General features: G+C 40.0%; 1 protein-coding gene across 1 annotated transcript in view; it reads left to right on the forward strand.

Annotated features, from left to right (window-relative positions):
* lmf1 (lipase maturation factor 1) overlaps window positions 1-12,798 on the forward strand; it is a 711,060-nt gene extending 698,262 nt beyond the window's left edge. The window contains exon 11 of the mRNA XM_073060944.1: window positions 11,159-12,798. Coding sequence (XP_072917045.1) covers window positions 11,159-11,333 — 175 coding nt within the window. The 3' untranslated portion in view covers window positions 11,334-12,798. The remainder of the gene's footprint in view (window positions 1-11,158) is intronic.
* The last annotated feature ends 12,428 nt before the right edge of the window (window positions 12,799-25,226 follow it).

Consider the following 25,226-nt stretch of genomic DNA (forward strand, 5'->3'; position numbering starts at 1 on the left):
GTTTTCCATGTCTTTTTCCTTTTACTTAGTCGGAATCCAGCCCCCATACCAATGTATAGAGTTTCAACCATCCTCTGGAGTATCTAGGTAAAAGAGTATCAAAACCAGTTGCCACCACTTCTTGCAGCATAGGGGATAAACAATAAAGCCAGCCTTGGTATCTATACCCGAATTGTGCAAAAGAATCTGAAAGATCATTCCTAATGTGTGAGCCTGGCTAGTGAAATTTAATACTGAGTGCAGCTCCGAAACAATGTTAACTCTATCCAAACTGTCATTACTACGATCCAAGCTGGAGCTTCAGCTGAGTAAAGAAGAATCAGTGTTTAGAATCATGCTTATCTTGGTTTCACATCTGTTTGTATTCTGGTTTAACAAAAACCTCTCAAACTCAGTTTAGAATTCACTGGACTGTTTCTTCAAATCTTTGCTGACTTTGACAGCTTGAATTTTACAATTATGCTCCTATACACTGGACTTCTGCATTCAGAGAAAGTAGTTTGTTTCTGTCTGTGTTACCCTGTTTTTTAATCACGTTAAGTGGATGCTCTTAACCTTCTAAACTTGAAGAAATATAAGCCTGATCCATTCAACCTCACTTTAGCTCTTTTTACCCCAACATCTCCTGGTGGAGCTGTACTTTTGTCTCTCTTTTCTGGAAGAGTGGAAGGGTGAAGATTGTTGTGAAGATGACCTTTCATTTTATGCAGGATCATAACAAGTAAGTTGCCTTCAAACTTGGATAAAAGTAGCCATGAAATTTCAGAGTTGGAATAATGCCATATTTCTAATAAATTCACATATTTATTTCCCAAGTCAAAATAAAATTCAGTAGTTAATATGGAATACCAATTTGTTGCAACTTTATCATGAGTCATGACATAATATACCCCACTGGCTTGGAACAGAAATTATTTTTAAATTAATCATATCTGACACAGGAATTAAATAATAGGCAATAAATTCAATTTTTACTTCAATGTTGTAGCTATGACATTAGAAGGCTAATTACTGACTCTTTCTGCCTGTTGATGTATTGGACAAATTTCATTCTGCCTAATGAAAAATAAAACAGATGTTAGAAATCTTAAATATAAAACACAACAGATTAGACAACATCTGTGGAAAGAGACATATACAGTAGGAGAGGAATATATTTTATATCTGAGACCTTGCTTCTTAACTGGGAAAGAGAGAAAACATATTAGCTTTCAATAACAGAGAAGTGAGGTCGGGATGGGTGGAAAAAGAAGGAATATCTGGTAGTTTGAGACCAAATGGGTTAATGTGGCAGATAAAGCAGACCATACTTTGTGTTATGTGTTGCTAATAGCATGGCTTTGGACATCCCCTTATATAATGTTTTTTTTGTTTAGATATACTAGCCTTACCCAAAAAACACTGAATCTCTAATCTGTAATCACTGTTGGTGATGATACTCAGCCTACAATCAGTAAGCAGAAACAGGAGACTCGTTTGTCACAACTCAAAGTTTAGTGTCAATTGCAGATTTTATTACTTTTCACAGCCATACCCAAAGCATAAAAGTGGTCCTTTGCACTGTCCCTTATAAAATTGTTGTTCTTGTAAAAATTGTATGGCAATTTATGTGTAAATTATGTTTTTCTTGTGACTGCTGCTTATTTGATGCTCTGTACTGGAGATGCTGCTGCAAGTATGATTTTCATTGCACCTGTACACACATGATTTGTGTTTTTGTGCAGGGGGGAGGGGTTGATAGTTTTCTTTGAACAGTTTCCATTCTTTTCTTTGTTTCATGGCAGTCTGAGAAGAAGATGAATCTCAGGGTTGTAATAATTTGAATCCTTTGAATGTAATTGTGCATATGACAATAAACTGGACTTTGACTTTGAATCCTACTCTAGTCTGAAAAGCAAATTGTTTAACACAGCTGTCTGCATTTAGTATTAAGGGTTTTTATTCATGTTATGTAAATCTTTTATTTCTTGACTAACTAGCCTTTAATACAGGACCATGTCAAATACCTTCTAAAAATCCATATAGACAATATTTTTCATATCCCCTTCTTCAATCTTCTCTGTTAATTCAATCAAAAACATTAATCTTGTAAGTCAACACAAGTCAAGTATGATTTGTGTTTAACAAGTCTGTGTGTGGTCTCATTCCTCAACTCAAACTTTTGCGATTGTCTGTCAATGTTTTCCTTGATCGTTGTTTCGAACAGTTTCCCCATATCTGAGGTTAACCTGACTACGCTGTAGTTGTCTGATGTGCCCTTACAAACCTTGTTCATCATGTGCGTCACATTTTCCATATTTCAGTCCTCTGGCACTTCATCTGCCAAATTCCAAGATATGTTTATCTCTTTATTGCTTATAGACATTATGAAAAATATGTCAGACTTTATTTCTTGTTCTTCTGAATTCTAGTCATCATTTTAAAAAAGTTACAGATGCTGGAAATTTAAAATAAAGGCAAAAACTTAAGTTGCTCACCAGGTAAGGCAGCATCTATGGAATGTGAAAATTTCTGGGTTGGCGCCTTTCAGCAGAACTTATAATGAGTTACTGAGCAGTCAGTTCTCCCCCCTGCCCCAGTCATTCCTGGTGGATCTAAGTGGAAATTGCTCAGAATGAGAATATCAATAATAGGAATTCTAAGCGTTAGATATAAGCACACAGTTTTAATGAGGCCAAGGCACCAGATATATTGTCAAAATTTTCTAAAGCATAAGAAAGATTAACCTGGCCTTGCCTATGTATTCAGTGTGTACATAAAACTCACTTAATAAGTTGTTACTTCATTTCTGGTTTCACCGTCATAAGAACTGAATATTGCTGACTTTCAAAATCTTAAAAGACTCTTTAAAGAAAAGATTCAAAGGTTCATTTTTTTTATCATGTGATCAAGTCAAGTCACTTTTTATTGTCTTTTCAACTATAACTGCTGGTCCAGTACACAGTAAAAACGGAACAACGTTCCTCCAGGACCATGGTGCTACATGAAACAACACAAAACTACACTAGACTTCAGACCTACACGGGACTACATAAAGTGCACAAAACAGTGCAAGACAGTACAATAATCAATAATCAAGGCAATAGGCTCAGTAAAGGGCAAATTACAATATAATAATAAATGATATAAATGTAAACAATGTTTTAGCAACAATTGAGAAAGAAATGAGCAAAAATTGCAAAGGGAGTGGAGTGGTGTTCAGCTGAGTGTGTGTGTGTAGGTTGGTGTTAGACTAGAGACTCTGGGAACTGAGGAGTCTAATAGCTTGGGGGAAGAAACTGTTACTGTTTTTGATATGAACACAAGCAAACTTACAACACTGAAAAATTTCTGGTAATGTTCCCGCTCCTCTTTCCATCTTCTTCCATTCCCCATTCTGGCTTCCCTCTCGCCTCTCCTCTTCTCCTCACCTGCCTATCACCTTCCATTGGTGCCTCTCCAAATTCCCTTTCTCCCATGGTCCACTCTCCTCTCATATCAGATTCTTTCCTCTCCAGCTCTTTACCTTTGCCATCTATCGCCTCGCTGCTTCTTACTTCCTCCCCCACCCACCCAACTTCACCTATCACCTTCTAGCTTATACTCCTTCCCCTCTCCCAACCTTCGTATTCCGGCTTCTTCCCCCTTCCTTTCCAATCCTGATGAAGGGTCTCGGCCCAAAATGCCAACTGTTTATATATTTCCATGGATGCTACCTGACCTGCTGAGTTCCTCCAGCATTTGAGTGTGTTGCTCTGGATTTCCAGCATCTGCAGAATCTCATGTTTATGACCTCACGATTTACCTTGCTCTTTATCATTTACCTGCACTGCACCTTTTTTTTGGTAGCTTTCACACTATTTATTTATTTGTTTGTTTGTTTATTTATTTGTTTGTTTATTTATTTATTTAGAGAGCTACAGCATGGAATAGGAATTAACCTACTAACCTTTGGACTGTGATTGAAACCGGAGCACCCGGAAGAAACTCATGCATTCCATGGGCCATGTTCTGCTTTGTTATTATTTTACCTTATCCTAGCTTAGTGCACTATATAATGAGTTGATCTGTATGCAATACAAGGTTTTCACTGTATTTTGGTACATGCGACAATATTAAGCCATTACCAATACTTGTGCCCTAAAATGATTCCATACCTCTGCTTCCACTTTTCTGTGAAAAAGTCGTACAAGGGTATAACAAGGAGAGCAAATGCCTCTTATTTTTGGGGATTAAGGTTCAATTCTAACCCATGTCTATGTGGAGATTGCACATTCTCCCTGTGACAATGTGGAGTGTTCCTGGGTGCTCCACTGCTCTCCTACATCTTAGATTAACTTCCAACTAAAATCCAACTCTTTGACCAATCTTTTGTCACCTGTGCCATTATCTCCTGATATGGTTCAGTCTTACATTGTGATTGGTAACACCTGTGAATATCCTTTGAGAATCTTCTGTACTTTAAAGGTTTCATGTAAGTATCAGTTTCTCTTTCTATGACGGTGACAAATATTGAATGGAGTCCCAAAGAGCTCTCTGGGGTCAGGTATGTGACAGTTCTCAACTCTCCCACTTAGCAAGCAAAAGGCCCTTCTTCCTTCTTCCTTATGTAGATTGGCAGTTGGGAATTAGGGATAGAGCACAATTTGTTGACATCCTTAGCCCCTTCAGCCCAGATATTGTTAGCATACGGAGGACAGCAGTGAGCTGATTCTCATAAGCCAATACATTAAAGTAGAAATTATCCTGTACAATTTGATAGCACTTGTATTAAACATAATTTAAGTGATAATGGAAAATTAGAAAAATTGTTCACTAAAGAGCATTTAAAGTGTTGTGGGTATTAGGAAGATGTGCATGCAATTTGAACATTTCAAAAATGGTGAATTTTTGATGCAGAATGCTTTTAAAGATCATAAGGTCATAGATGGAATGAAGTGTGTAACTCTAATTGAATAGGTGAATCCAATCCTCTGCATTCTTTGGCCCCAAGTACTCCTAGGAGGGAAGGAGAATGAGCAGATTGTTGTAAAGGGAATAATTAGGAAGATTGACCTAAAGAGCTGGAAACTGAGGACTTGCTGAGAGAAGGAATTTTCCACAGATGATCAGGGTTTTCTTAGAGTCTGCAATGCCAGAGATTGCTAGAATAGCCTCTCAGTAGCACTCAGATTCTGAAGAGGTCAGGTAAGACCTTTTAGCATTTTCAGTTGTCAAAATTTCTAAATAATTGAATCCCTATTGTTAGTTGAAAAAAGAGTATTTACAGTGCTTGCAGACGAGAACATCTGGTCATACTCCTAACCATCTTGGCAAAGGATTGGACTTAATGTGGTCTGTGTATCTAGAACTAGGAGAGGGAAGAAAGACCTTCCAGAAGTGTTGACTTAGTGTTAACTAATTATTTCATAAAATAGGAAAAGTCATTCCTTTTTAATGTTCCTAAATAATTAATATTTCCAACTCCTCACTAGCATGAGGTTTTGCTTATGATTCTGTCTTGGCACAAGTTTGCATCCTGAGATTTGAAGTGAACTGAATTCTCAGGAGTCATTTCTAGTCAAGCATCTGAATAATCAAGCTGGAAGTACATAATATCCAAATTCAGTGATAGCTGCAAGCAATGGATTTGTCTTGAGCTTTGTGATACTAGTTTTGAATGCATAAGCACATTCATAGCAAGTTCTTCTGTGAATGAAGATCACAGTATCAGATGCTATCTGACCTGCCGAGTAGATCCAGTGCTTATTTATTTTGCATTTTGTTTTATTTTTACAAATTATTAAGTCATGTTTATGTTAAACTTGTTCTGTTTATAATTACTTCTCCACTATTTTCCATGTTTGTACTGTTTGACCATTTTAGATTCTTTACATGTCCAGTATACTCATTGTCTTCTGTTATGCATCTTGACTACCAATGCATTACACAGGTGACAATGCTGCACATAGGAGCTTCAAGACAAATTTAACATAACATTAAATTAAAGGAGGAAACTTATAAAATTGCCAGAAATAGCAACGGGACCTGGCATTAGGAATATTTTGCAACTTGGTAAGAAAACACCAGGAAACAGACGGCATAGTAACGTAGTGTTTAGCACAACACTTTATGGTACCAACAACCTAAGTTCAATTCCTGCCACTGCCTGTAAGGAGTTTGCATGTTCTCTTCAAAACTGTGTGTGATTTCTCCAGGTGCTCTGGTTTCCTCACACAGTCCAAAAGCGTACTGGCTGATAAGTTAACTAGTCATTGTAAATTGTCCCATGATTAGGCTAGAAGTAAATTGATGGATTGCTGCACTGGAAGGGCTTATTCTGCACTGTATGTCAATAAAAAAAGATTAATATACAGGCAAAATTGTATATGAGTAATCTGATGAGAAACAGAACATTAGTGAGAAATACAACATAAATGATTGAGGTATGAATGTTCAAGGCATGATTATTTAGTTAGTGGATGATACTAAACTATGTGCTATCGTGGACAGTGTAGAAAGCTTGAAATAACTTGATCAGCAGGGTTTTTGGGCTGAGGACTGATAAACGGTTTCCAATCCAGATGAATATGAGGTATTGCATTTTGGGAGGTCAAACCAGAGTAAGATTTGTACAGTGAATGGTAGGGTGTCATAGAACAGAAGCATCCAGGTGTGCAAGTGCATAGTTCCATGAAAGCAGCATCACGCCAGATAGGGTGATGAAGAAGGTGTTTGGCATGCAGACTTTCACCATTCAGGGGAAAGTTATGTTGGAGTTACGCAAGATGTTGGGGAGGCTGCGCATGGAGTATATGTACAGTTTCTGTTACCTGTTAAAGCAAAGATGTTACTGAACTAGAAAGAGTGCAGTACACATTTGCCAGGATATTACCCGGACTTGGGGACTGAGTTACAAGGAGAGATTGTGTAGATGAGGACCTTATTGAGGTGTCCTGATCAAGGTATAGACGTAAATAAACAAATATTTGTGTCCATCTTCAATGAAGAAGTCACAAAATGCCTTTTAGAAATGTTAAAGGATCAGGAGTCCAGTGAGAATGAGTAACTGAAGGGATATACCTTTTAATCAAAAAAATAGGAGAACAGTTGGTGATGGTGGTATTTCGTTTTTTTGTCAATGTACTAAGGTACAGTGAAAAATTTGTCTTGCATACCCTCCATACAGATTAATTCATTACAACAGTATATTGTGATAGTATAAAATAAAATAATAACACAGAACAGCAGTACAGCATAGAACAGGTTCTTCAGCCCACATTATTGTGCTGGCCTATATCAAACTACTCCATCATCAATCTAACCCTTCCCTCCCACATAGCCCTCCATTTCTTTTTCATCCATGTGTCTCAATAAGAGTCTCTTAAATGTCCCTAATGTATCTGTTTCTATCACCACCCTGACAGTGCATCACATGTACTTTCTGTGTAAAAAAAAAACTTACCTCTGACATCCCACTTGTAATTTCCTCCAATCAGCTTAAAAGTATTGTATGTCCTCTCATATTGGCCATTGCCACCCTGGGAAAAAGGTGCATTCTTGTCTATGCCTCTTATCATCTTATGCCCCTCTATCGAGTCACCACTCCCCTTCCTTCACTCCAAAGAGAAAATGCCTACCTAGCTTGACCTTTCCCCACAAGACATCTCTAATCCAGGCAACACTCTGATAAATCATCTCTGCGCTTTTTGTAAGGTTTCCACATCCTTCCTGTAATGAGGCAACCAAAAGTGAACACAATCCTCCAAGCAACACACACAAAATGCTGGTGGAACGCAGGAGGTCAGGCAGCATCTATAGGGAGAAGCGCTGTCTCGGCCTGAAACGTCGACAGTGCTTCTCCCTATAGATGCTGCCTGACCTGCTGCGTTCCACCAGCATCTTGTGTGTGTTGCTTGAATTTCCAGCATCTGCAGATTTCCTCGTGTTTGCCTGTACAATTCTCCAAGCATGGTCTGACCATAGTTTTATAGAGCTGCAACATTACCTCATGTCTCTTGAACCCAATCCCGCAACAAATAAAGGCCAACACACCATACACCTTCTTAACCACCCTTCTAACTTGCGCATCAATTTTGAGGGATCAATAGACTTGGACCCCAAGATCCCACTGTTCCTCCACACTGCAAAGGATCCTGCCTTTAACTTTGTATTCTGCCATCAAATTCAACCTTCTAAAGTAAATCACTTCATGCTTTTCCAACTTAAACTCCATCTGACACTTCTCTGCCCAGTTCTGCATCCTGTCAATGCCAGGGTCAATAACAGATCCCTGCAAAATACCACTGGTCACTGACCATTGGCAGAATATTCTCCATCTACTATCACCCTCTGCCTTCTATTGGGAAGTAATTCTGTATCCCTGGATCCCATACCTCCTAACGTTCTGAATGAGCTTACCATGGGAAACATTATGAAAATGCCTTACTAAAACCCACATACATCATATTCACTGCACTATCTTCATCTGTGTTCTTTGTCACATCCTCAAAGAATTGAGGATGGGAGGATTGATGCTGCTTGTGCATGGGATGGGGCAGGGGGATTTGGGGTTTTTCTTCTGTTTCGAGGATGCCTATGGAGGGTAAGAACTTCAGGATGTATATTGTATACATTCTCTAATAATAAATGGAACTACTGAATTCAGTCAGGCTCGTGACACATGACCTGTCCCTTATAAAGCTATGCTGCCTATCCCTAATCAGATTATGCTTCATCAAATTCTCATAAATCATGTCTCTAAGAATCTTCTCCAATAATTTGCCCACCACTGAATTAAGGTTCACTGATCTAGCATTCCTAGGGTTAACCCTACTCCTTTTCTTGAACAAAGGAATAACATTTGCCACACTCCAATCATCTGGTACTGCTCCTGTGGACAGTAAGGACACAAAAATCATTGCCAAAGGTCCAGCAATCTCTTCCCTCACTTCCCATAGTAATCTGTGATATATCCTGCCTCGCCCCAGCACTTAACTATCATCAGTGCGTCCTCTTTCTTAGTGTCAACATGTTCCAGCGCATCATTCTGTTTTACAGTGTCCTCACAAACGTCAAGATCTCCGTTACTGGTGAATATGGAAGTTTGCTGCATTAAGGACCTCCCCTACCTCCATCAACTCCAGGCACATATTATCCTGTACTATTTCTGATCAGTCCTACCCTCAGTCTAGTTATCCTTCTCTTCTTCACATCTGTGTCAAGCACCTTGGGGTTTTTTGTACTAATTGGCTGCATCATGGCCTAGTATGGAAACACCAATGCCTTTGAACGGAAAATCCTACAAAAGGTAATAGATTTGGCCCAGTACCTCACGGTAAACCCTCCCAGCCATTAAGTACATCCATGTAATAAGTTATCATAGGAAAGCAGCATCCATCATCAGAGATCCTCACCAATCAGGCCATGCCCTTTTCTCGCTGAGGGTACAAGAAACTTAGGATTAGTATAACTAGGTTCAAGAACAGTTACTACCCCACAACCTTCAGGCTCTTGTACAAAGGGGTTAACTGGACTCGCTGCCCATCCATTGAGATGTTCCTACAACCAATGATCTCACTTTAAGGACTCTTTATCTTGATAGTTCATGTTCTCATTATTTATTGCTATTTATATTTGCATTTACAGAGTTTGTTGCTTTCTGCATTCTGGTTGATCTTTCATTGATCCTGTTATAGTTGCTATTCTATAAATTTGTTGAGTATGCCTGCAGGAAAATGAATCTCAGGATGTATATGGTGACATTTATGTACTTTGTCTAGTCTGTCTGTTCACATATTGTGCCAGGAATGTTTCCTGAACACACCTAACAAGTTCTGTCCTATTTAAACCTCTTGCACTAAGAAAGCGACAATAATATTAGGAAAGTTGAAGTTACCCAAGACCACAACTCTCTTATTTTTGTAGCTTTCCAAAGTCAGCCTCTCAATCTGTTCCTGTGTTGCAATTGGGCAGCTATATATTACTCCCAATATAGTGATTACACCCTTTCGATTTCTGATTTCTAACCATACTGAATCAGTAGATAATCCCTCCATGATGTCTTCTCTTTCTGTAGCTATGATACTATCCCTGATTATTAATGCCACTCACCCACCTCTTTTACCTTCCTCCCTCTGTTCTGAAACATTTAAAATCCTGAACATCCCAGTCATTCCTGCCCTTGTGAGTCAACTCTCTGCAAAACATTGTAGCTCCAAAAACTAATCCATGCTCTAAATAATTCCCTGTGTTCCTCACAATAATGACATTTCAACCCATCCGATTGATTTCATTTATGCCTTATCCACTGCCAGTTCTTCATCACATTGCATCTATCTTTGCACCAACTGATCCATCATCTGACCTATCACTCTGTTTCCAATCCCCTGCCAACCTAGTTTAAATCCTCCCCAACAGTTCTAGCCCACAAAGATATTGATCTCTCTTGAGTTTAGGTGTACGCTGTCGCTCTTGCACAGGCCATACCTCTCCCAGAGGAGATCCCAATGATCTACAAATCTGAAACCCAGATCATGCCCAGACGTCAACACAGTTACAGCACTAAGAATTTTGGATTTGGATTAAAAATTGGTATTGAGCAGAAACCTCTCAGCTGATTGGGCTTCAGATATTCACAATGCATATGAACAGTTTGAATCAGAGCACTCTATATCATATGTTCAAGTTAGCTGATGGTACTAAATGAGGTGGGAGTGTTAATGTTGAAAGGAACCTGTAAAGCAAACTGATTCTGCAGTAGAGTATTAAGGGAGAACTCCACAACATATTTTTGGCCAAGCATTTAACCAAGTGCCAATATGTATTCTCAGGTGAACATGAAGCATTAACTAGAACTGTCTCAAACAAGCCGTATGAGAGCTCTCCCTAATATCCTTTATTCTTAAGTCACAGAGGCGTATCTGATCATTATTACCTTGTTTTCTGTGAATTCTTGCTGAATGTATATTGGATGTTGTATTCCATACATTACAAAAGTGACAACACCACAAAAATGTATAGAATTGCAGTGAATCCTTGTGTTACTTTAATGTTGAGAAATAAACAAGTAGTTCTTTTCGATCTCCCACTCAAACTGCTAAAGCTGAGTAACCTGTTAGGACTGGTTGTTGGTTTTGTTTTTTTCTGCTGTTTTGGCTTGGTAACCAGCCTCTGTGACACAATCTGTTTCTGTCAACAGATGGATAAGGGGAGAGCACTATCGCTACAAGTTCAGCAGACCTGGTGGCAGCCATGCTGCGGAGGGAAAGTGGTGGATTCGGAAACGGATTGGTGCTTACTTTCCACCTGTCAATGTGAAAGGGCTGAAGATGTATTTTAAGGAGCGGAAATGGCCCATTCAAGGCAACCACTGAAGCAATGATTCCTTTATGAACTAAGGCAATTGGCTTGCAGCACCTCAGGATGCAAACATATAATTTCATTCCGTAAAGCATAATGACTAATTTCCATCTGACAGAATCAAAATGACTGGACTTACATTGTTCCCTACACAATTAATATATTTTAATTGAAAATGGGAGTCATTTTTAAGATCTGTGATGTTTTCAGACGAAACTCCAACAAATCTTCATATCCCAATATCTACAATATTTCCAGATTTCAGTGGAATTTTCTTTAAATCATTATTTCAGGAAATTGTAATTTAGACCTATTTCTTGTTTTCTTTCTATGCATCTTCATTTGACAGATACAAATCAAGCGGCTAAAACAGGAAAATTTCTTTCCACATGTGTGAAGAGCTGTGTTGTTTCAGTAGTGGACTCTACATCCTCTATTCATTTAACATTCCACCAGTGTGCCTGTGGAGTGTCATTTCCACTGAGTTCTCAGGGATCTTTAACATACAATTAGAACAACTGCTCTGTGCACCTCTCTTTTGTGCAGTTTCCTGCACAATATCTCAACCTGTAAAGCTCCTATGTCAATCTTCAGAAAAGGTTTGGCCCATTGATTTGTCCAAAATCAAGTTCAACCCACGGTTTGTCCTGGTGAAGGGTCTTAGCCGGAAACATTGACTGTTTACACTTTTCCATAAATGTTGCTTTGCCTGCTGAGTTCCTGCAGCATTTTGTGTGTGTTGCCCACTGTTATGTGTGGCTACAGCCAAGGAGTGTTGGATCCAGCTCCCCAACAGTCAAACCCACCCTACTACCACCCGTACCTATCCCTATCTCCCAACATCTACCTAGCCACACCCAAACCCACCCACATCTACCCATCCCTAACATTTATATTTCCCAAGTCTACTTCTCCATACCCACACCTACCCATCCCTTAACAGCCCATCTCCCAACATCTACTGAGTCACACCCAAACCCAACCACATCTACCCCTTCTGACCCAACAACCAACCATCATACACACCCCACTCATTGTTTTATCTACTTATTTAATAACATAATTAATCAATTATGCTGTTAAGGTGGATTGTTGGGCAATTTAATCCTTGATCTTGTCGAACAATGGTTGATCCCTTAATAGCTTCAGAGTACAAAGTGAGAGAATGAATTGAAGTTGAACATTGATTTTATTCTGGAGGCCATAACCATTCAAAACTTTGTTGTAATTTGAACCGTCTTCTTTTAAACGCATTTGTTCTAAGTAACAGTGATTTATGATGTTGATTCATCTTTCTGGAAGAAAATAGACAAAGAACTGCCTGAAGGTTGTGTGGTGGCTTTGTGAATGTGATCCCAGGCAGGCTAAAGACCCAACTCCTCTTGAAGTGGTTATTGCTGATCAATCAACTCTTTAACCAGAAATGGATCTTGTATTTTCAAAATTAAATAAAGGAATTTATCACCTGCCTCTTTTACTCTTGCAATGAAATTATCATCCCATGTAATGTTTTTTTTCTATTTTCATCGGGTATAGCATTTTGATGGAGAAGAGATGGCAAGGGGAGGGTTTGGAAATGCTTAACAGGATTGAGTTAACAATTCTTTGCCCCAAGTGGCAAGGGTACAGAAATTTGATCACTCAAGGTTAGAATGCAGGGCTAATTGGATGGTTCAAAGAGACAGCACAGTTCCATTGATGAATGCTCTCCTTATGTGGTGATGAAACAACATGACCAAATCCCTTTGAATTTGGAATGATAGTAAGTAGAACAGTGACAGCAGTGGAAGGAATTTTTCTGCATACTACTTGTGAATACCTGACTGACCTTTCCTGCTCATCTCCTGCTTCTGTCAGATACTATACTGGGAACAGAGAGAATATGCTTTGGTATTTTAGTGTGTAACTTCACATTGTCTGTGTATCCAAGATGCATACAGACCCTTACAGATCCTTTATGTTTTCAGATGTACTAACATCAAGGGTAGTTCCATTGATCCTCAGTCCACATTTAGCTCATCTCTTATATAATGAGTTTTCTGTCATTTGTGCACCTGAAGAGAGGTAAGCAGTGGTCAGCAGTTAGTATTGTACTTGGCACAGATATGACTGATACCCAGTTTCTCTGCTGCTAGCCGTAGAGCCATTTTCTGTTTCTTTGGGGGATCTGAGATGGAATGGGTCATGACGTAGAGGTCTCTAGACAATGGGGAGGAGGCACCATTGTCCTGATGGCCAGCTTTTTGTGTGGTTGCATGAAGCTGTGTGTGGAATCAAAGGACAGCTTCAGTGCCTTCAAGTGTCACTGCGTGCTGAGGGTCTGTCCCTGATATCATGCTTTTCAATAGTTCTCAAATGATTAAACATAAATTGGCGGAGAATATGTGGTTGTACAGTATAGATCACTGCTACAGAAAGCTGGTATGTCATATCTTAATTTGAGATCAGAGAATGCTTCCTGCATTTAAAACTGCACCACAATTTGAAGTCATACTGTTGTTATTGATACATCACTTGTTCCCATTTTACTCTATTGTTGTGGAATTCAAATTATGTAATTTGACCTAATATTTCAATGCCCCACTTTCAGTTTTACCTAGTTGCTTATGGTTATAATTTAGTCACTATAGACAGGAGATAACTAAAACATTATGACAAATTGGTATAATTATCTGATATTCTGCTTATGGTTTCAACAACTGTCTTTGCTCCAGTAATGCTCTCTCCGTTCATCTTCCAGTGTCTATTCCATTTTCTCCCTACCTTATCTGTATTTCCTGTTTTGTACTTATCTGGGACAATATCACTGAAGCATACTTTTTAGGCTATAAAGTGCTCTGGGATATCCTGAGAATGTTTGGATCATTATATAAATACAAAATTGCTTTTGCCTGCTGCTCACCTTCACCATCTTCTGTCTGCCACCCAATATAGGACTTGCAAGTCAGAAGAAGGCCATTTGATTATCATATCTGTACTAATCCACATTCTGACACTGGATCCATAACTCTGCAGGTCCCATCTCTTCAAGTATGCAAATATAGTTAAAATACAGTTGAAAGTGATGAGCATTTACCATGGTTCTTGCTGCTCTCTCAAGCATCTCCTCCATTTCACAGACATCCAAATATACCCCATCTTCCCACCACTTTAACAGGGATAGAGTCCTCTTGTCTTAACCTACCACCCCATGAACCTCCGCATCCAGCACATCATTCTCCGCAACCATTTCTGAAGTAATCCTACCATCAAACATAACCCCCACCATCTCTTTGCTTTCCAGGAATTGCTGCTTCTGTGCTCCCCATGTCCATTTGTCCCTCCCCACTAATCTCCCTCCTGGCACTTTTCTCTGCAAGTGCCACAGCTTCCCATTCACCTCCTCCCTCATCTCCATTCAGAGGCCCAAACAGCCCGTCCAGATGAGGCAACACTTCACCTGTGAATCTGTTTGGTTCATCTATTGTATCTGGTGCTCCCATTGTGGCCTCCTCTACATTGGCGAGCGTTGTAAATTGGGAGACAACTTTGTCAAGCACCTCCACTCCATCTGCCAAAAGTGTAGATTCCCAGTGGACAACCATTTCATTTTCTATTTCCAAATCTGAGATGCTGATACATGGCTGCCTCTAGTGTTAAGAGGAGGCCACCCTCAGAGTGAAGAGAAAAACCTCGTATTCCGTCTGTATTCCTCCAACCTGGAGGCATGCACATCGATTTTTTTCTTCCGATAAAAAGAATTCTCCCCTCCTTCCCTTTTCTATTCCCCACTCTGGCCTCTTACCTTTTCTTACCTGCCTATCACCTCCCCCAGTGCCCCTCTTTCCCTTTCTACCACGGCCCACTCTCCTCTATCGGCTTCTTTCCTCTCCCGCCCTTCACCTTCCCCCCACCCCAGCAGGCTTCACCTATCACCTTCTCGCTACCCTCCCTTTCTTCCCCCTACCTTTTTATTCCTGCATCTTTCCCCTTCCTTCCCAATCTTGAAAGAGTGTCTTGGCCTGAAACGTCGACTGTTTCTTTAGAGGGTGCCTGGGTTCCTCCAGCATTTTGTGTGTATTACTTTGGATTTCCAGCATCTGCAGAATTCGGGATTTATTTTACCACTTTCTCAGTTAGGAATTTCAGACCTCCAAAACACTCCACACAAAGGAAGATGATTGTATTCTGTCATCTGGTCAAGCTGCTGGATTTCATTGGTCCATTTGTCCTCAGCTGCTTCATCGGTGTATTTCCTTCTTTCAGAAAGCCAGATGTAGGGATGTTGACTAATGATTGCATAGGGCTCGGTTTTATTCACAACTTCTCAGTGAATGAAACAGACTGTGCCTGTATGCAATAGTGCTAACAAGTGGAAAGCATTATTCATCCCACAGAAATGCCAGATAATGACCAACTCTAGCAAGAAAGACTCTTAATAGCTATGTTTGACAATTAATGGCATTATCATCACAAGTCCCTCAATCAATATCCTGAAGGTAATCATTGATTGGAAATGCAACTCAGCAGCCACATAATTATTATGGCTATTGGAACGAGTCAGATGTTAGGCATACTGCAGCGTGACCCTTTTGCTGTCACCCCATGTTCTTGTGTGTGTGTGTGTCTCTCTCTGTCTCTCTCTCTCTCTCTCTCTCTCTCTCTCTCTCTCTCTCACACACTCACTCAATCTCTCACTCTCGCTTTCACTATATATATATATTCTATCTATAAGGCACAAGTAAGGAACATTTTGGAATAATTTCCATTTAGATGAGTACTGTGCCAACAACTCTTATACTTAATGTTTTTAAGGATAAAGCAGTCCTCTTGATTGGCACCGTATTGACCACCCTAAACAGGGTCAACATTGGCAGTAAAGCACACCATCAACAAAATGCACTACAGTTACTTGCCCAGGTTACTCTGACAGTACCTGTCGAACTCATGACTTGTAACTCCAAGCAGGACACCAGTACCTAGAGTTTTCCCTCCAGTCACACACTATCCTGATTTAGAAGAATATTGACAGTCCTTCATCCTAGATAGGTCTCATGCTATTACTCTGCACAACAACACTGGCAGAATCTTAAACACAAGAGATTCTGCAGATACTGGATATCCAAATGCTGGAGGAACTTAGTAGGTCAGGCAGGTTCTAAGGGAAGAAATAAAGAGTTGATGTTTTTGGGCCAAGACTCTTCATCGGGAGAATCTGTACCAGAAACATTGCAACAAGTCAAGGTAGCAGCTCAGTTCCTAATTCTCGTGAGAATTACACATAGTGCTAAATTGTTGTCTAACCAATGAAGCCAAAGTGCCAAAAATGAATATAAATAAAATTATATTCACAACCCTTAGTTTTTCATTCTCTTTTATGTATATGTACTCATAATTAACAAGTAATCAATACTTAATAATATTTAGTTAACATTCTACCTTTATCTATTTTTACTATAACCATTCAATTAAATGATTAGTTATTAAAAATTTGAAGATGTAAAATTTGAAGATGGAGCTAGGGCTTTACTCTCTGGAGAGAAGGAGAATGAGAGGAGACATGATAGAGGTATACAAGATATTAAGAGGAATAGATAGAATGGACAGCCAGCAACTCTTCCCCAGGGCACCACTGCTCAATACAGGAGGACATAGCTTTAAGGTAAGGCATGGGAAGTTCAAGGGGGATATTAGAGGAAGGTTTTTTACTCAGAGAGTGGTTGGTGCATAGAATTCACTGCCTGAGTCAGTGGTGGAGGTGGATACACTAGTGAAATTTAAGAGACTACTAGACAGGTATATGGAGGAATTTAAGGTGGAGGGTTATATGGGAGGCAGGGTTTAAGGGTCAGCACAACATTGTGGGCTGAATGGCCTGTACGGTGCTGTATTGTTCTATGTTCTAAACAATTGTACTTTAAAGCATTGTGACATTTTTTAATACCCTCTGCAGTTTTCAGTGATTTTGCTGTGAAAGGGTAGAAGAAAGGGTGTAAAAAGTTCTGTCATTCAGTAAAGTCACTAATATTTAGACATCACATCTGACCTGATTTCCTGAAAAGGCTGCCTTGCATATGCTCATCAAATGTGTCCCAACATCCCTCTGGGTAGAGAGTTCCACAACCAAGGATTCATTATCTTTTGGATGAAGAAATTTCTTCTCTTCTCAGTTTTTAATGGTTGACCCTCAATTTTGAGGAATTGTCCCCAGACCTACCCTACAAAAACCTTAGATTTTTGGACAATTCTATAAGATCACCTCTCTTTCTAAACTCAGGAGAGTACGTTCTTGTTTGTTTCACCTCTCTTCATTTGACAAAGATGCCATTCAACTTAGTGAATCTTCACTGCACACTGTAGCAGTGTCACCCATATTTGCTATATTTGGAGCAAAATTTCAGTTCTTCTCAATTTCTTTTACAGTACACGCCAACATTGTACTTGCTTGTTTTACCTGTTTATTAACTTTCAGAGACCTGTGTACAAAGTTGCCCAAGTTCCTCTTGAACTCCATTACCTGTCAAACGCTCTGTTTAAAATAATACTCTGCTTTTCTCTTTTTTTCTAGCAATTTGGATGACCTCTACTTTTCAGCACATTGTTCTATCTGCCATGTCTCTATCCATCCATTTTGCCAGTCTGTATCCCTCTGAAGCCTCTCTGCAGTCCCCTGTTGCAGGAGCAGCATATAGAATAGATAGAAAGAGCATCATGCAAAATGGACAGTGTGTGGCCTGTACAATCCATAGAGAGAGCTACACACTGAATGCATGGTGAGTGCGCATGTTTGGGAAATGGAGGAAATGTGGGTGAGAACAGCAACCATAGTGGAAGAAAGGAAACCCCATTCCTTGAAGAAGGAGGATCCCTCTGCTGTTCTAGAAAGAAAAGCCACATACTGACAACAGATGCGGCGGAGACGAGGGAACTGAGAAAAGGGAATAGCATTTTTACAGGAGAAATGGTGGGAAGAGATATAGTCAGAATCGGTGGGGTTATAAAATATGTTGGTTAACAGTTTGTCTCCAGAAATGGAGACAGAGAGATCAAGTAAAGGGAAGGAGGTATTGGAAATATATTCTGCATTCTGTTTTTCTGTTTTACTTCCTTATATATGGAATGAATACTTATGTGTGAAATGTTCTGGTTGAAAAGGTTTCTCACTTTATCTCAGTACATGTGATAGTATGTTAATTACATTTCCAACTCTGTTCTTACCATGTGTGGTCCATACAGCTCTTTCAATGGGAGCTGTAAACTGTTCTCATTGTCAGATGTGTGTGCCACTTCCTTTGTGTTGCTCTTACTGTGTAATGTGTGTGCCACATTATCTCCATGTTAACTGCTTGCATTTCCTTCCCTCCCTCCTTCCCTCCTTCCTTCCTCAGTGTGGAAGTGAAATTAGCTACCTATATAGTTCTATGTGAAGGGGATTGTACTGACATTGTCATTAAGGAAGAAGATAATGTACCATTGAAAGCAGTAACAATAGAGGGCATATTAAGTTACATTCTTAATATCTATAAGAAAACAAATTGCAAAGTCCAAGAAAGATGTATCTAATGCTCTAAAGAGAGGAAAAAGTACAGCTTTGACTAGTACAGGTGTAATCATTGGGGTAAAAAGTGGTAAAAATTCTGGGGTATCAGTGTTTAGTGAGACCACAACATTTGTTAAGGGCAGGTTATGTCTGATACACTCAGAATTGCTAGAATTGTTTGAAGAGGTAATAGGGAACATCAAGAAGGGTAACGTAACTGATGTAGTATACATTGACTTTAGTAAGACAGTATCCCACTTACTAGATTGATTAGGGAATTAAATGCGCATTAGTTTAGTGGGAGAAAGCAAAGGTGACTGTCAATGGAAATTTCTTTACAAGTATCTTCACAGGACCTATGATATAGTAGGATCCATAAGGACTTACTGCTCAGTCCAACAACGTTTTAATGAATTTCAGTTTTGTATGAGGTAACAATGAATACATTTTCTGATCATACTAGAATTGAAGGTGTAGCTGACAAGAGGATTAAAATGCAGGAAAATGTCAGTTGCAATCGATGGCAAATGGAATTCAAACAAAGGTATTTTGTGGTAGAAAGACCAGGCAGCGTTGGTGAAAAGTTCTGTTTAACCTACAGAACTGACCAGTTTTGAAACGGTTTTACCTGAAACTGTTGAATTCAATACTGACTCTCACAAACTGCAACATGGCCAGACAAAAGCCAATTAAAATACTTGCCTTAAATTGGCAAAAACATGGAATACAGTAGCAGAGAGATGATGCCAGAACTGTTAATCCTTCCTTTAGTGGAGTCATGATGAGAGCATACATTTCAGGTTGTCACACTCCAGAAAGAAAGAGTGAGCACTACAAAAGATACAGAATATATTTACGAGAAGAAATATGGGAAGTTCAGGAAAAACCTTTTCTTTGGAAGTCATTCACTGCCTGAGCCAGAATCTCTCATTATATTTAAAGTGATGCAGAATGAACCCTTGAAGAGCTGTAAACTACTAACGTACAGGCAGAGAGCTGGGATGTGAAGTAACTATATGGCATATTGGGGACTGCTTTACAAAGCAAGATCATTTCAGTCTGCAGGGGTGACCCTGAGCTACATATTGAATTATGTATTTGAATTATCCATCCCATTCCTACTCTTACCTCTCTGTCTATAGCCTATTATACAATAGTGACCAATGTACAGCAGGCTTGAGGAACAGAGCTTCAGTTTGTGTCTAGGCACCTTGTAGCATTTGAGAGTCAGTGCTGAATTTAACAATTTCAGGTAAAAGTATTTTTTAAAATGGCCATTTCTGTAGGTTATCCACATTCATTCACTTTTTTGCTCTTCACTGACTCCGCCTGGTCTGCTGGGCATTTCATACAGCTCTGATCTATATTTCCTAATATTTACATGTTCTTTTTTGTTTTCTTTTTCTCTTTTCTAACTGTCTTCATTAATCTTCCAACAAGAAGGTTTCATCGATTTATCACCAACACCCCACGCTTTCAAAAATATTCTCATTATCAGATTATCCCTGCTCCACTTCACCTGCAACTTAAAACCATCCTATCTGTTTTCTTCCCCCAGCCTGAAACATTAATGAATTTTCTTTCTATTGCCTGACCTCCACTTTCTGTTGGTTTTAACATAAATAGCAACAGTTTTTTTTGGATGGTGTGGACTTAATGGGCTGGATTGTCTCATTCTGTGCTATTGGTTGATTCTCTGATGCAGAGTGGGTGCAGCACACACATAGGGTGATTAGAATTACATGTTGAAAACGCAGTGAAAGCTGTATGCACATCACATACTGGACAGGATGTACTCAAAACAGTGCAAGCAACTGGAAAACCCATAGAAGAGCAGTTTTAAGAACAAGAACAGTCCATAAAATATAAAAGCAGATAAGAACAGTGAACTTCACACAGATAACTGCAAGGTATTTCACTATTTAAGTTAGGACAGGACTTACACAGTAAATAGAGGTATGGGAGTATTGTAGAAAAGAGGGATCTAAGGGTACCTGAAGCTGGTGACACATGTAACCAGGGTGGCACACTTTCCCTCATTGACTGCAGGAGATGGAATGTCGTGTTGCAGCTGTACAAGTTATTGGTGAGACATTTACAATTGGAACATGGAGTATTGTGCACAGTTGTCACCTAGTTAAAGGAAGAGTGTATATAACCAGGATCTGTCCCGGGCCAGCACATAAGTGTCATCACAAAGAAGGCACAACAGTGCCTCAACTTTCTTACAAGTTTGCGTAGATCTGGCATGCCAACAAACTTTGACAAATTCCTATAGATGCACAGTGGAGAGTATCCTAACTGGTTGCATCATGACTTGGAATGAAGACACCAATGCCCAGCGATGGAAAAGATCACTGAAAGTGGTGGATACAGCCCAGTCCATCACAGGCAAAGCCCTGCCCATCATTGAGTACATTTATATGGAGCACAGCCACAAGAAAGCAACATCCATCATCAAAGATCCCACCATCCAAACCATTCCCTCTTCTTGCTATCAGCAGCGGGCAGGAGGTACAGAAGCTTTAGGTTCCCACCACCAGGTTCAGGAACAGTTATTAGTCTACATCTATCACGTTCCTGAACCAGTGTGGATAACTTCAGTCAACACTGATTTGAGCTGAATCTATGACCTATGGACTCACTTTCAAGAACTCACATTCCCTATTATTTTTATTTGCACAGTTTATCTAGTTTTGCATATTGATTGTTTTTCTGTCTTTGTTTATGTCTAGTTTTTTTGTAAATTCTGTTGTATTCTTTTCCTGTAAATGCAAGAAAATTAATCTTAAGATTGTATTTGTTAACATATATGTACTTTGATTGCCATTAAACTGGAAAGGATGCTGAAAAGCTTCATGAATAAACTACCAGGAATGAAGGGCTTGAGTTACAAGGAGAGGCTAGATAGACAGGGACTATTTTTCCTGGAGTGTAGGAGTTTGAGGGGGACCGTACAGAGTTTTATGTCATATAGGGAGTAAGTAAGGTCTTTTTTCCCCATAGTTGGAGGATCTAAAACTAGAAGACTTAGATTTAAAATGAGAGTGGACAGACTTAAAAGGAACCCAAGGGGTAACATTTTCATATAAAGGGTGGTATGTTAACTAATACATTTACAACTTTCTACAGATGTACTGTGGAGAGTATTCTAACTAGTTGCATCACTGTCTGGTCTGGAAGGGTCACTGCAAAGTTTCAGAAAAAGCTGCAGAAAGTTGTAAATCACCAATACAAGAGAATTTACAGATGCTGGAAATCCAAAGCATCGCACATGAAATGCTGGAGGAACTCAGCAGGTCGGGCAGCATCTATGGAATGTGCTTGACATACTGCCATAAAAAGCACTCCGTCTGCCACAAAAAGTGGTATTCCCCGATGGCCACCTATTTAAATTCTACTTCAGATTTCCCATTCCAACATGTCAATCCATAGCCTTCAGTACTGCCACGATGAGGGCACACTCACGTTGGAGGAGAAGCTACCCGTCTGGGTAGTCTTCAACCTGATGTCAAGAACATTGATTTCTCAAACATCTGGTAATTGCCCCACCCCTCTTGTTTCCCTCTCACACCTACAGATGAGGGGTCTCGGCCAGAAATATCAACTGTTTACTCTTTTCCACAGATGCTGCCTGGCTTACTGAACTCCTCCAGCATTTTCTATGTGTTGCTGCAGAAAGTTGTAAACTCAGCCAGTTCCATCATGGGCACCAGCCTTCGCTGCTTCGAGAACACCTTCAAAAGGCAATGCCTCAGAAAGGGCAGCATCCATCATTCAAGACCCCTAACTCCCAGGACATAGCCTCTTCTCATTGCTGTCAAGGTGCAGGAGCCTGAAGGCACACACTCAGTGTTTCAGGAACAGCTTCTTCCCCTCCACTATCAGATTTCTGAATGGACAACGAAGCCATGAACACTACCTCAGCAATTTTCCCTCTCTTTTTGCAATGCTTACTTAATTGATCTTTATATACACTTATTATTGTGATTTATAGTTTGTATTACAATGTACTGCTGCTGAAAAACAGCACAGATCAGGACAAATGCTGGTGATATTAAATCTGATTTGATTTTGATTTATGTCTAACATGAAGAACATAAAGCAGTAACATCAATCCCATGGTAACTCTTGCTTTGTACCTTGCCACAGTGCATTGGCTCACAGTTTCTTACTTCAGACACTTCAGTGTTCACTGACACAGTCACCAACTCAAACGTAAGCCTGTTCAATGTTCCCGGAAACACACAGTGAAGAGTGTGATTTAAAGCAACACAGACACATTTCACACGTTGGAGGCTGGCTCAGTACGTGGTGACTGACCGAGGATTTTTGACGAGGTGTATTCTTCTGCTGCACCCATAACCCTTTTGGCCTGGTGCTTTATGAAGAGTTTGTTGGAATTACGGGTTTTAAAACAGAATTTTCCCACTATTTGACAGCTCTCTCTCTCTCTCTCTCTGCAGATTTCAGTCCTGATACATCAATCTTTTGAGGGATTTGGACATCGTGCAGTTCTGTGCTGAACAGAGACCTTTGTAAAACTAATACAGTTATCTATCCAATATAGACTGCTGTCAAAAAGACAGTGTTGACAAAGAAATATGACCCCAAAACATTGTATTTCTGTGGGTAACCAATTTAGCAAGGCTGTTATCCATTTGGCAGACAACTACATCCATAGTTGGTCACTAATAGGATGTTGCCATTGTCTTGGATTGAAGACAAGACCAATTGAATGGAATCGCACTACTGAAGATGCATTTAATGAGCAAAATTAAATGGACCTCTGTTATTGAGCTCTGTTAGCAATATGCAAAGATTAAGGGTCACAAATGCATGGGATTACCAGGACCTGCAGGTTCCCCTCCAACGTGCACACCATCCAGACTTGAAAAATGTCACAGTTCCTTCATCAACATGGGTTCTAAATCCTGGATCTCTCTTCCTAATAGCACTGTGTGAGGATTGTAGTGATTAATAAGGGGCTTTCCACCTCCTTCTCAAGGGTAGTTAAGGATTGGCAATAAATGCTAGGCACAATTCCATTTCCATTAATGAATGATTAAAAAATAGGTTATAAACAAAGACTTTTCCCTAACTATGCGATTGCCTGGATTCTGTAATGGTTCTGCATGCATAGTCAACCTTTGCAACAAAATCTGGAAATGCTCAGCTGGCCAGGCAGCAAGTGGGATGAGAAGAAATTTCAGCATTTTGGATCAATGACCTTTCTGATGAAAACAACCAGACGTAGTTGTGAATGTCCAGCCTTGTGTTTGGTGCTCACATGCTGGATCCTTTAATTGTTGAGGACGGGGATTGTGTTGAGGCCCAATCTGGCTGTGATCCACTTAACTGTCCACCAGCACACATGACCAGATGCTGTAGGATTCCAGAATTTTGATCTGAAGTTGAGGATTGATTCTGTTGCATGCTGTTCAGCACACCTGCACTTCCTCCAGGTTAGTTTTAGGCGTACCTGTTGCTGCTGATACTCTCTACTCTTCACTGAACCAGGACTGATCCACAGCTTCGTAGTGGCAGGCTGGGTCATAACACAGATTATGGAGTCCCTGATGACCCTCACCATTTATAACAAATGCACTATAGAAAACATCTGATCCAGATGTGTCACAGCTTGGTGTGGTAATTGCTCTGCCCAATACTACAAGAAATTGCAGAGAGTTGTGGAAAACAGCCCAATACATTGTGCAGACTAGCCTCCACTCCATTGACTCCATTTGCACTTCCTGCTGCCTCAGGAAAGCAGACAAAGCTATTCAGAGTGGACACCTCAGCCAGAGATTCATCAGTCTGGAGGATAGGGTCCTCTTCCCATTGGTCAAATGCAGGCTGAATTCCCCCTAATGTACAAGTCATTTACTGTCATTTATTACTAGTCCCTCCCTTACACTGGTGTCTTCAGGTACCTGCATGTGTCTGCTGGGGAGTCCCAGCGATAGCACCAAGAACTCACAATGAATATGTTCTTCAATCAAGGGAGACCCATTCAGCCGAGGAGGCACCAGGGTAGGGTGCACCTCACACCATGCAGAACCAGGTCAGATACTGACACAGCTGGTCAGAGGAAGGTCGCTGGTGCTAGTGGGCTCCAGAGAGCAGAAGCAGTGAGGGACTAGAGTACCAGCACACTGCAGAGAGAGGTCACACGTTGCTACTGCTGCATTGGGTGAGGATTACAATACAGAAGTATGCATGGGAAGCTGATGAAGATTTTTGTCAAAATGATGTACAAGAAATAATACAATGAGGGGGACTTGGTTGGAGGAATTCACCTACAACCTCACACTGGAGATAATGCATCAAGTGTACTGTGGAAGTGGTGTTTTTATAAATGGTATCAACCTTTCACAATGACATTAAC

Source organism: Hemitrygon akajei, chromosome 11 (assembly GCF_048418815.1).
Source record: "Hemitrygon akajei chromosome 11, sHemAka1.3, whole genome shotgun sequence".
NCBI classification, from domain to species: Eukaryota; Metazoa; Chordata; class Chondrichthyes; order Myliobatiformes; family Dasyatidae; genus Hemitrygon; species Hemitrygon akajei.